General features: G+C 47.0%; 1 protein-coding gene across 6 annotated transcripts in view; it reads right to left on the bottom strand.

The window, feature by feature from the left end:
• Window positions 1-12,560, bottom strand: part of LIMK2 (LIM domain kinase 2) — a 32,283-nt gene that overhangs the window by 3,133 nt on the left and 16,590 nt on the right. For 4 of the 6 annotated variants that reach the window (XM_064726561.1, XM_064726555.1, XM_064726560.1 and 1 more), the window contains 13 exons: window positions 12,260-12,395; window positions 10,886-10,995; window positions 10,462-10,650; window positions 9,959-10,064; window positions 8,438-8,634; window positions 7,562-7,748; window positions 6,748-6,764; window positions 5,129-5,237; window positions 4,256-4,387; window positions 3,954-4,010; window positions 3,715-3,780; window positions 2,755-2,929; window positions 1,321-1,376 (listed from right to left, as the gene is read on the bottom strand). In XM_064726561.1, the coding sequence (XP_064582631.1) occupies window positions 1,321-1,376; window positions 2,755-2,929; window positions 3,715-3,780; window positions 3,954-4,010; window positions 4,256-4,387; window positions 5,129-5,237; window positions 6,748-6,764; window positions 7,562-7,748; window positions 8,438-8,634; window positions 9,959-10,064; window positions 10,462-10,650; window positions 10,886-10,995; window positions 12,260-12,277 (1,419 nt within the window). In that variant the 5' untranslated portion in view covers window positions 12,278-12,395. The remainder of the gene's footprint in view (window positions 1-1,320; window positions 1,377-2,754; window positions 2,930-3,714; window positions 3,781-3,953; window positions 4,011-4,255; window positions 4,388-5,128; window positions 5,238-6,747; window positions 6,765-7,561; window positions 7,749-8,437; window positions 8,635-9,958; window positions 10,065-10,461; window positions 10,651-10,885; window positions 10,996-12,259; window positions 12,396-12,560) is intronic. The other 2 variants (XM_064726556.1, XM_064726558.1) reach the window with 1 other exon arrangement.

Below are 12,560 nucleotides of genomic sequence, written 5' to 3'. Positions count from 1 at the left end.
GAATTGTTCTGCCAGTGACAGATTCAACCCCCACCACAGCCAGAGGGCTGGGACAGACAAGACAGACAAACAACCATAACTGAGAGCCAGGAGGCTGCAGGAAAAGGAGAGCCAGTAAAGGGCTGGGTGGACAGGGAGCCCTGCCCCAGCCCTGCCCCAGTGCTCTCAGCACCTCCAGCACAAGTGTAGAGGGAAGGAGCCCACAGCAGAGAGCTGTGGGGGCATCTGGACTCAGAAGGTCAACAGAAACTTTCACGTGGACAGAGTATTAAGTTTAAAGCCTCACTGGGTATCATAGAAGGGCTGTTATTTATAACCACCCAGGCTTTTCTATGCCAGTAACTCAGCACGACAGCTACATCCTGGAACTAGACAGAAACACCCATTATGTATTTTGGCAGGTTTATATCCCTATCTGTTTGAATGTTTAATTTTAGGAGATTTTTTTAGCATAATTTTGGCGACAAGGAGAATGTTCATATGCTACTACCCTTTTATTTGTCTTTTTTTCTAGATGAAACAATTGTTTTAATCCCACATACAGATTTTTCAAGTTCCTAACTCTGTAACTCACAGCCACAACATTCTCTGAGAGGAGGGCCCAGTGTAAACAGAGCTCCAGATGAGGCCACAAAGATTTATGCACAGGCATTTTCTTTGTCTCCTTCACCCAAACACTGAAAATGAAACTGTGCTGGCATCCCCTGGTGTTCCTGCAACTGCTGTGTTACACATAACACCCTGCCTTTCATCTGTATTTCCACTGTCATACACACCTTTTAAACTGAAAATACCTTGCAGCTTTCAAGTGCTGCTTTTTGTTCTGCAGATAGAAAACCCTGATATAGCAGTCAGACTCTGCATTGGCTCAGAAATAAACGAAGCCAACAGACTTCAGGGTGCAAGCTTCATTAATCAACCTGCAAAGAGGTTTTTGTTTCCACTTCTTTGAAGTGAAGTGCCATCCCCAGTGGAAGCCCTGAATTTGCTGAGATTATGCAGCTGATTGTTCTTTTAATGAGACAGAAAAAGAAAAAAGCATCACAGTTCTAGGGAATGCATCTACTTTCAAACTGATAGCAGGCTCAGTCAGAACTTGATGACTTTTTTACAGCTTCTCTCAGTCCAGGAAGAAACTGGGACCAGCAAACTACAAGACAGTTATCTTCCTTGAGGAAACACTGCCTTGTTCTCCCAGTCTAATTCACTAATAATGTGCTGCTAGGTCACAGGCTGCACAGTCAATGCAGAGATCTGGGTGACTCCGTGTGTACACAGAGATGGGGACATTAAAGATGCCATGTAATGTCCTTGTCTTACCTCGCAGAGAACAATCCCAAATGAAAAAATGTCCACCATCTCATCGTAGCTCTGTCCTGTGGGAAACATGAGACATTCAGCTCTGTAAAGAGAGAGTCACCCAGCCAGCTATTTCAGGAGCTGCCAGTACCAAGCTTAACTAAGGCTTTTCCCTGGAGAGCCCTAAAACAGGATTCAAAGCAAGGCTTAAACCTGAGCAGGGTTGGTCACCCCAAGATCTGTATATGCCAACTGCATTACACTGCCATTACAGATGTTAACCCTGCTTCTCTCTTGTACTGGGGAATTACAGGACAACACTCTATCAGATCTGAGCAAAGGCTAAGAATAACTATGGGAAGCTCCTGCCCATTTTCATTGATTGCTGTTCTTGTGGATCTCTACAGAGCATGGAGCCAGTGCTCAGCTTCCCCAGCAGCCAGCGAGTCCCTGCTGCAGTGACTGCAGAGATAATAAATTACACACCGGCAGCACTTTGATCCTGGGAGAGCTGGCAGGCTCCAGCACGCCATGCTCTGCTTACAGACACACCCCTCCCAAGGCAGGAGCTGCTAAGCAGCCTTGCTTTCAGAGCTGATGTCAGACTATGCTTTTGCTCTTGACAAATGCCAGGACTGAGACAGACTCTGAGAAGCAGCCTCAGACTTCTTTACTGCTGGAGATCTTGAGAAAAGGCAAACAGAACAGCACACAAGAAAGCAACATAGAAAACTGAGCTGGGGGAGAGAAGCCCAGTCCTTCCTTCCTTCCCCAGCAGACTGTGCTGGACAGTGCTGATATCCCAGCCAGCCAAAGTGCCCAACCTGGTCAGAGAGACCTGCTCTTCAGGAGGAAATTGTATCCACTGTATTTCACCTTCACCTCAACTCCTGCAGGGGCAGCTTTTCCTCTAAGAGTCACAGCTCAACCTTAATGCAGCTGAGGGCTGCATGTCAAAACCCAGATTTCCCTGCACTTGGACAACTCCCACCTGAATCCTGAGGCTTCAGCAAACCTGGCAGCACATGGCCTCTCCCTAGATCTGTGCAACAGCATAAACCTCATCCCAGAATGTAACGATTCCCTCTTTCAAGGGGCAGGTCCAAAGCACGAGGCTATAACAGAAATTGATCTTGGGTTCAGTTTTATCTCAGGCCTCTTTTGTCTTTCCTTTTATTTGGATTGCAGCAAGTTTACTTCTGTTGCCCTCCTGAAGAATCCTGCTGCCAAGCCAGAAACAGAACCTGGGCTGGTACAAAGGCTCACCAGGGCAGGCAGTGCAGGACTGCAGCTGTGACCTGTGTGTGTACAGAAAAGCTTCCACAACAGCAGGTCTAAAACCACGGGCTCTAAAAAGTTTGGGTGCTACTGGGGCACAGAAACTTCCAGTAATCCTGTCATCTCTGTATCTTGTCACAGGCTGTCTCCTTGCCTCTCCCCGTGCTGGACTCTTACCATTGAGCATCTCTGGGGCCATCCAGTAGGGGTTCCCCACCACGGTGTAGCGCTTCTTCCTGTCGCTCTTGCGCAGGGTTCGTTTCTTGGCCGACGGCTTCTCCAGGGTCGGCTTCTTCCTCTCCTCCACAATCAGCCGGGACAGACCGAAGTCAGCCACCACCACTGTCTTATCCTGCACAGGGAGTTCAGGACAGGCCACTGATCGCTCCCAGCCCCTTTCAGGAGCAGAGAGGCTGCAATTCCTGTTCACTACCAGCTATAGTCTAAGGCAACTATCCGGGTTTCCAGCAGCCACATGAGCATAGCAAGATGTCCAGACAGTGTAAGAGACCCAGTTCATGCCCCCAGCTCATCACTTGCTCCCTTCATGATCTTATTTCCTGTGTGGTTGCTAGCACTTATACCATCACTTTGGCTACATTTGCCAGGGGACCTTCCCTTTTAGATCTTCCTCTTATACCTGGTCAGGAATTAACTTGGACTTTCATCCTGGGTTGTCTGAAGCCAAGTGAAGAAGGGCAGGCTTGAGGGAATGAAACTACACAAAAATCTTGTGAGCCAGCTTTTTAAAAAATGAGAGACACGTGCACACACCTACACACTTGTCTGAATCCTGAGTGCCAATAAAAAGTCACTGAGTGGTTAAAAGAACAGAAACAGCTGCAGAGAACACCTCAGAGTTGAGATAAAGAACAGAGCTGTACTAATTCTCAGAAAGTGACTCTTACAGGAACTGCTACCAGAGGAAGGGTGGCAAGAGAACAGAACACAGAAACAGTGAAAGCTGGATCAGTCTAGAAAACCCTGTGTGAGAATAAAGCTCCTTTGCCTGGGGCACAAAGCCTCTCTGAAATCAGTTCCACCCTGACAAAAGAGGGAACATCATGTGGAGAAAACCAAGGGAGGAAGATGCCAAGGAGAGAAGCAGCATGCTGTGGGAACTGAGGTGTAACTCACCAGCTTGATCAGGCAGTTGTGTGAATTCAGGTCTCTGTGAATGATGCACATGGAGTGCAAGTAAGCCTGGAACAGAAGGAGAAAAGCTGGTGTTAGGGGTTCCCAGATGAGCATTTACAGACTCCACAACGCAGTTCCAGTAGTCAGGCAGTGCCCACAGCCCCTCATACACCACCCTCCTGAAGCCACTAACCCTGACCCCAGAGTTTGCTCTGTTACAAAGCAACAGTCCCACTCACCATTCCAGAGGCAATCCCTTTGGCAAAGCTGACCTTCTGCTGCCAGGGGAATGGGTCCTGAAAGACAAATCCTCAATGATCAGGGACCATCTTACCAGCCAGCTGACAGCAGTTCCTTCACAAGAGGGACTCTCTTACAGCACTCAGAGACACGATACAGCCCCAGAAAGAAGAGGCTTCCTGCCTCAAGCTCACCCACAGCTATGAAGCAGCTTTACTGCACAGCTCCAAAGAAGACCAATAACGAGTACATGAGGCTGGCACAGCCAGGCTCACTGAGTACACACTGAGTCCACACTCACTGCATTGCGCAGGAAGTCCTTCAGCGTGCCCCCCTCGATGTACTCGGTGAGGAGATTGAGCTTCTTGTCCTTGTACAGCACACCAATGAACTTCAGCACGTTGGGGTGGTCCAGGCTGCGCATCACCTTCACCTGCAGGCACAGACACCCCAAAGGGAGGATTCACATCAAAAAGGGAATGGAACAAGTGCTGACAGATCCATTCTGTGGTGAAAAGCACTCCAGAGCTCAAAGTCCTGTTCAGGGATCACAGAGATCACTCAAACCCCAACCTTAAGGCAGTCAATGAACTGTTGCCCCTTCATTTTCATGCTGTGCAATTAACCTGATCTTAGTCTTTAAGGAGAGCACTCTTGAGTTTGGCTAACATTTCAGAGGGCAAAACTCTCCAGAGCAGCTATTGGGTCTGTGCTGTGTGTGTTAGGGCCACAACAGCAGTGCCAGGTGTTTAGGGAGCTGCCTTTAAGCTAAATCTGACTTTGAAAAACATGGTAGGCAGCCACCAAGAAAATAGTTTTGCTTAAATACAGCATGAGTCTTAAATATGTTACAGATATTGGCCCTCATCCTTTGTACTTATGCACAAGGCTCAAGGGATAAATCCTTTATGTACTGCACAGCTCAATTTGCCTCTGACTGAAGCTGCTCTTATCACTGAAAAATTAATGAACTGAAGCAATGTCTATTGCCCAGTGTGAGTCACACTTCACTGCAGCAAACATTCAGCTCATGTCAGCTTTTCCCTGAGCAATGTCTCCCTCCTCAGCACCTTCATTCCTGCCAGGCTGCTGGCACGATCTGTCTCTCTCTGGAGAAGATGGGAGAGTTCTACCACACTACTGGCTCAGAAGCTGTTTGAAATGCTGCTCCTACCTCTGTCAAGAAAGTCTTCTGTGTTTCCTCATCACAGCGAATCAGCTCCTTCATCACCATCACCTTTCCTGTTGCTTTGTGAGTCACCTGGTGGAAACAAAACCCACAACTACAGGCAAGGTTCAAGAACACACAGCTCCAATGCTCCTGCAACTTCTGAAGAAGTGCAACATTCCCCTCCATCCAGAGAAGAATAGAGATGGGAGGAAATTCAGGGATCTGTTGAAAACCGCATGAAACTTCTCCTTTTGGAATTCACCGAAGGTGCCGTGTGTGAAACAGAAACTACCTAAAGCTGACACAGGATCATGCCAAGATCCAGAGCTGAAGGCTCCAGTTTGGGTAGCACAGGGCTGAGTGTGCACACAGGCTGCCAAAGCCTCCACACTGCTGCACGCCTCCAAGTTCCCTTATGGAACACATTTGTCCAGCAGGATGCTCACATTTTGTGCACAAGCTTTACCAACTGCATTCTGTGTCAGCAAAAGAATCAATGTTCACTTGCATCAGAAAGCAAACCAAACAACCCAAAACTGCATTATAAATGCTTTGGCTTTATGGGGAATCTGAATCTCATCCACGTGCAAGTGGAACTGGAGTGCACAGGCTGTTCAGTTAAGGCAGGAAGCAGTTAATTTTACCTTGCTCCTTTGGAGCAGTGTGTCTCAACATGCAAGGAATGTCCTAGAATAGTGGAAAACACAAAGAAATCCATCATAATAATAAGGTAATAAATTTCCTGGCTCTTAACATGGAAAGCATTTCCAGTTCCTCAAGAACTGTTTGCCTATCTCCAACTAGTTCCTGGCATTTTGCTGTATTATGAAGGTTTTTTGTAACCAGCTCAGGCTTGCTTGCACAGGGTGCAGGAGTGAGTAGAAAGAGTCCAAATTCCAATGAGCACATTTTCCTGGAAATCCTCTCCTCTTCATTTGCTTAACTTGGACAGCTCTGGCTCTCCAAGATCTGCAGCAAACTAAACAACCACCTTGCCTCTCTGATCAGAAGAGAATTATGTGACCACATACAGTACTTGCTGCATCACACCCAGTCAATCTGAAGCCTAAGAAAAATGTCACTTTTTTTTTTTAATGGTAAGAGGCAAAAAAGTCCTTTAGAAAACCTCCAGAACTAAAATCCAGAACACATGACCCAGTTATAGTATTTAGGAAGCTTATGAGCTCTTGCAAACACTGTGACACACCAGTTCTGTTTGGAGCCATGGATATAACAAAGCTGACACAGGTGGAATGTGAGTGCATGGAATAACACAACAGAAGCAAGAGTACAATGTTCTTCTGCTCCCATCTGAAATCAAGCATCCATACACAAGTAATGAGCCAGGGAACACTGCATGTTTCAGCCAGGGACATCTAATATCCAGTGATAAAGGGAAGTGAAGAGACAATGGCAAGGCTAAGTGGAATTCTTAAGCTGACATACCAGCAAAACTAAAACAAGTGTCACATGAAACTCCATGGGGGCAAATTTAACTCCCAGAGCATGCACCAGAACAGGACAGCTATGGGGCAATTTGAGCAGAAAAGAAATGCCTTTGTGCCAGTAACTGCTGGGACACAGATGACAAAAGCATGCAACAGAGCAAAGGTTTCACTTACCTGCACCTGTTATTTCTCTATGAGCAGAGAAGAAGAGAAATATGCTCATTAGTATGGATCAAGCATTGGGTTTGTAGTGCTGGCTCATCACCTCCCACGGAAGCATGAGATGAACATGGTGGCTGGACACCTCAAATTTATACCAGTGAAAGGGGAGAAGTCCCATCCCCTGGTGAGTGCAGTCTGAGTACTGAGGAACTCACAGAACCTTAACAAGGCAGAGGAAGGTGCCCCTGGTGCTGTCAGGAATGTTGGGATAGGAACTGCTGGAGTACCCTCAGTCAGATCACAGTTTAAATGCCAGAGAATGCCATTGACTGAGATTAGAACTGTGAGAGTCATGCAAGACCTGACACCACCCCCAGAATGACAAGCCATTTAGGCTGTGCCAGGGGTTCAGACATGGTCACTACATCAGCCTAGCAAACCCCTGAACACACCACACTAAGGGTGGGTAAGAAATGCTGGGGAGCTGAACACACATCAGAGGAAAGATGCTCATAAGAGGAAGTGTGGCCTGTTCCCTGTGCTCCCCACCTCACCCTGCTGTGACACTCTGGAGGGCTAACCCTGACTCACAAGATGAATATGTACAGCCAAGGCTGACACTCAAAGGGGACAAAGTCAAAACCATCTGCACTCGGACACACTCACGGTCAGGGAAGGAAACAGAAATGGATCTCAGAGCAAACCAGGGAAGATCCAAGACTGAGCCCTCTCAGCAAGGCAAAACCACCAAGCCTGTGGTGAAGGATGCCAAGACAGGCAGACATTGCTATACTCAAATTAATGAATGTTTGAGGACCTCCCTCACCTTGATTGCTTGTCCAAAAAATCCTTTTCCTAGAACTTCACCGTGGATCAGGTCACAGGGCCGGAAGATTTGCTGGGAGCAGCTGGAAGAGGAGCGCAGGGACTCAGAACGACTGATGTCACGGCTCAGGAGGAGAGGTTCCTTTGGAGAGCTGGGGCCAGGGGACTTAGAAATGCTGTTACTTCTCCTGGAAAACAAGGATGACAGGAAGGTCAGGGAAGCTGCTGGGTAACCTTTGGTCCAGCATATCCCATCATTCACCCCTAAGGACCAGCTTCTAATGTGCTCCAGTGCTTTTACTATCTCCAAACCCAGATGCTCTCCCAGCACTGTGGAAACTCCTTATGAATCCAGAGCAGCTTCCAAGTCAGAGCTGCCTAACAGCAGCAACAAGCTCTCCTGCACTGGCAGTCTGAGGTGGAGCTCTGAGAACAGGGGGAGGAAGCTGTGAAGACACATCACTTGCTATCTCTAAATAAAGTACTGGTAAAAGATTAAATGAGCAACGGAGTGCTCCACTCTCACCAAGACTTCTTCCCAAGTCCCAGGTCTCAGCCAGATTCCCCTTCCCCATGTTCTTCCCCAGTCATCTAAGGCTGGTAAAAACCTGACCTTTACATTTACTGACTCTGAAACTTAGTAGCTTTTCTCTGTTAACAGTAGAGCTCCTTATTTTTATTACTGAACGTTTGTCATCCTGAAAGGAAACTGAGAGAGAGTGTACACCAACAGCAGAATCCCAAGCTCTCCATGACTTCTGCACTGGTTTACCCACGGCTGACATCAGAGATAAGCCCTGTCCCAGTCACTGCAGCCACAAGGCTGAGCTGCCCAGGCAGGCAGCACAGGGCAGGGGCTGTGCTTCCCAGCCTTTACCTGAGGGAGCGCCGTCGCAGCGTTCCCTCCAGGTTCTCCTTGATGTCCAGAGGCGAGAGGGAGCGAGGGGAGATGGGCGCCTTCATGTGGCCGGGAAGGCGCGAGTCCAGGCGGAGCCTGTCCAGGCGCTGCGACACCGGGTCGTGCTCTATCAGCAGCTGCAGCGTCTGGCTTGTCTTGCGAATCAGTTCCTCCACCTGAAACCAAACCAAGGGCAGCATAGCAGAGGCAGGAGGAATGCAAGCTACAGGAGACAGAGGAGACACAGGGAATGCCCCTCAGGAACCATAGGAGAGAGTTCAGTGAGATCACTCCATAGTTGTGGTTTAGTTGTGTGCACCACAACTGTCTACCAGACAAGTCAGGCTGGCAACACACAACTTCCTTATGCTAGCCAATACTTCTTTCTGCTCAGCTACAAGTAACCTATATAAAAAAGATGTGGACAGGCTGGAGAGGGTCCAGAGAGGGGCCACAAAGATGACTGAAGTGCTGTGAAGCTGCCACGTGAGGAAAGGCTGAGAGAACTGGGTGTGTTCAGCCTTGAGAAGATTTAGGGGAGACCTTATCACCATGTTCCAGTATTTAAAGAGTGGCTACAAGGAAGATGAAGACTCCCTTTTCACAAGGAGTTACATGGAAGATACAAGAGGTAATGGTACAAAATAATCCTGGAAAGATTCCAGGTAGACACAAAGACATTTTTTTTACAAAAAACAATCAGCCCTTGGAATAACCTCCCCAGCAAAGTAGTGGATTCCCCAACACTGGACACATTTATGTTTCAGCTGGACATAGTGCTCTAGATACTGCTTTTGTCAAGAAATATTGCACCAGATGATCCTTGAGGTGCTTTCCAGTCTGGTATTTTATGACTCTATTAAATACTTTTCTTTCTCTGAGAAGTGTTCAAAAACTACACAAGTTTCCACTTTGAACAGTGCTGCAAAAAACAGCTTTGCAGAAGCTGCATGGAGATCTGAGAGATGGCTTGTGCTTCTCATGTTCTCTTTAGTGCCAACAGTAAATAAAACCCTTGGGAAGTGAAGGTAATGGTGTTCCCTTTACACTCCTGCAGCATCCCCTGATATCTGGAGAAAGCATTTATTTGTAAATAAAGATAGCAAATAGATTTTTTGCAATGGGAAATGTCCCCAGGATCAGCTGGGCCCTTGTGTATTAGCACTGCCTCTAAAAGGATCAGAACTGTGCACTTTACCAGCAGTACATGGGAGAGGCTTCACAGCCTCTCTGTCCTCTGTCACAGCCCTAGACTTTTCTCATTACCTTCCTTCACATTTGAATGCCACAAAATCAGCACTGAATCCTAACTGCATTCCCATCTGTTACATTTTCCTCTCCAGCTGGAAGGCAAAGCTTTGCCTTCATGTTTATTCCTCCTGTCAGCACAGCACCGGCAGTGTACACACACTGTGTGCAGGGTGGGAGAACAGTGTCAGGAAAGAGAAAAGGTGTAGGAAGGCAGAGGAGAAGGAGGCTTCAGAACAGAGCTGTACCCACCTCCTCCACCTGTAAGGTACGGATGGGAGCTCCGTTGATCTCCAGGATCCGGTCTGCAGGGTGGATGGCGTTTCGGACATCTGGGCTGATGTGCATCCTGTTAACCCTACAGATAGGAATTACAGTCTCTATGTGAAGTCAGTTCAGCCAAAATTATCAAAAATATGCTGCCCTTCATACTGGTATTTTGAAATAAACCAGTGCTAATCTACCATTAGACCAAGTGCTCAGGTCTGAGCTGGTTTGGAAAGAGATCTTCATATCACCAGTGGGAAAATTTTAGTCCAAATTTTTGTTTTGTGCTCACTGAAGGAGACAGCACTGAGAGATACAATTATCAGCTAAGGTTGTCACAAGACTGAAATGAAGACCAAACACAAATGACTATTAGCAAACCTACATCCCTGTAATGCCAAGATTCCCTCAGGAAAACAGTGCTGCAGGATTTTTACCACCTCCCTCTGCATGGACAAATACATTGCACAAAACCTGGTCATACTCACTCTTTCACCTGGACACCAGTGGCATAGCTGGAGCAGCCACCTTCAACAGACACAGAGAATCCCCTCTTGCCATCCGTGGCTGCTGGCATGGAGATGAGGGTCAGTGTGTAAGGCAGCTGCTCACGCAGAGACTCAGTCGAGTGTTTTTCTATCATCGGTGTCAGCACAATCTGGTTATGGCATTTTCCACTGGAAGAAGTGAAGAAAGGCATTATGTCCCATCCCTCCCTGCCAAACTCACACGTCTGAGTTCTCTCACTGACCACAGGCCGTAGTTTCAGTGTTTACACCACTCCTTCCTCCCTCCCTCCAAGGCAGCTTCCTGGCATTCCTCAGAGCAGCACTGGCTGAAGCACTCTGAGCCAGCTGAGCACGGCTTACACTCAGCAGGAAGCAGCTCTGTGGCAAATGCAGCTCCTCTTACCAGTACAGAGTGGAATGTTGCACCAGTGCATAAGTGTCCCCATCCTCAATGATCACTTTGCAGCTCATACAAGCAAAGCACTCAGGGTGATACTTGTATTCGCCAGCCACCTACAGACAGAAAAGGGAGTAGCTTAGGAGGGCCAGAACCCAGCAGCAGATGCAGCTCCTGTTTTCCTCTCCAATCAATGTGTTCACTCACATCTCTAAGGCAAGTGGCAGGTTTTTACTGAAGAGTTATATTAGTCCATTCTCCATTTCCTGAACCCCATCCATGGCACCTTGTTTGCAGAACTCCAAAACAAACATTATCAACCCTCTAAGCAAAGCTCATGTCCCAGGAACCTCTGCTGTATTTGGCAGCTGCTCAACTATCAAAAACAGTTGATAGTCTGCTGCAGACTAGTAAACAAGGTATTAAACCTTCCTGTTCAGTTGCTCTTGGCACGATAATTAATGTTACGCCTGAATTAATAAAGCTGAAAGGGCTTTTTTTTTGGCAGACAGGCAGAGCACAAATTCAGATATTTAACCAGCCAGTTGACAGGAAAAAAAAGCACAAACTGAGACAAAAAAATTCCTTTAAAGAATATTTTTATTAATTCGTCTATTTTCTATTTCCCTTATGAGAACTTCATTTAGTGACATTATTATGCAAAGATTTTTGCAGGCAATGAGAAATTTCCTGCACATTTCTCAGTATTTTCTTTTGAGGTAGCAATAATATTACTGAGTACCATCCTGCTTTTTTTAGGCTCTAGAAAAATAATGGTGTTGTTTTAATCTTGGCAGTTTTAAAGTTTAAATATTTGCTAGGCTGTGACAGGAGGGGAACATTTAGGTGAGCCCATATTGTGCAGGAAGAGTTCAGTGCATCAAAGCAGTTGGGGCTAACATTGCTTCAAGACACTGTCAGCCTGAAAAAGCACTCTGGCCACAACCAGGTGGGACTTGGATGGCAATTTCCCACAGCCAGAACCTGCTGCTCACCCTGAGCTGAGCGCTGGGACTCCACAGTGCAGTGGAAAATCACCCCTGGAGACACCGGGGCACTGAGCTACAGAAACTGAACAGATCTCCCCTGAATCCCCTTTCTGCTTTGCAGGTCTGTATTTTTCAGCACTTGATTTGTTCATATGCTTCAGATCCTCATATCTCCCTCCTTTAAAAGCTACCCCCATTCAAAATTAATTTTTATATAGAAGATGCCCACACAAGCTTCATTTCTAATCTTTGATTAGACATTAGAGTAACAAGGAGATTATTACCCTCAGTTTATTTGGTTATCTGAATACCTAAGATAACTCCCAGCTAAGTTTGAGGAGATGAAGGCAGGCATGTCCTGCCTCCAGCAGGAACCCTGCCAAGTCCTTACCATCACAGGCCCAGTCATCAGCAGAGAGCAGCCATGGCAAGATTCCCCAAACTTCCCCCAGTAGTCTTTGTGACAGTACAGCTTCCCATCTTTCTCATAGTACCAGTTAGTGAGGGGATCCTGGCATTCAGAGCACCTTGAAGGAAACAAAAGAGCAAAGTTCCAGTTGGCAGCAAGTGACAAATCAACAGTCCTTTCCTGCATGGAGAACACAGACATTCAGCAGCAGCTCAGCACCAGGTAGGTCTGACAGCTATGGATGTACTAAACCCTTCTGCCAGCTATGAATGTGCTAAACCCT

Source organism: Zonotrichia leucophrys, chromosome 15, assembly GCF_028769735.1.
Source record: "Zonotrichia leucophrys gambelii isolate GWCS_2022_RI chromosome 15, RI_Zleu_2.0, whole genome shotgun sequence".
Classification (NCBI taxonomy): domain Eukaryota; kingdom Metazoa; phylum Chordata; class Aves; order Passeriformes; family Passerellidae; genus Zonotrichia; species Zonotrichia leucophrys.
Note: the sequence above shows the minus strand (reverse complement) of the source record. Positions and strands in the feature narration are given on the sequence as shown.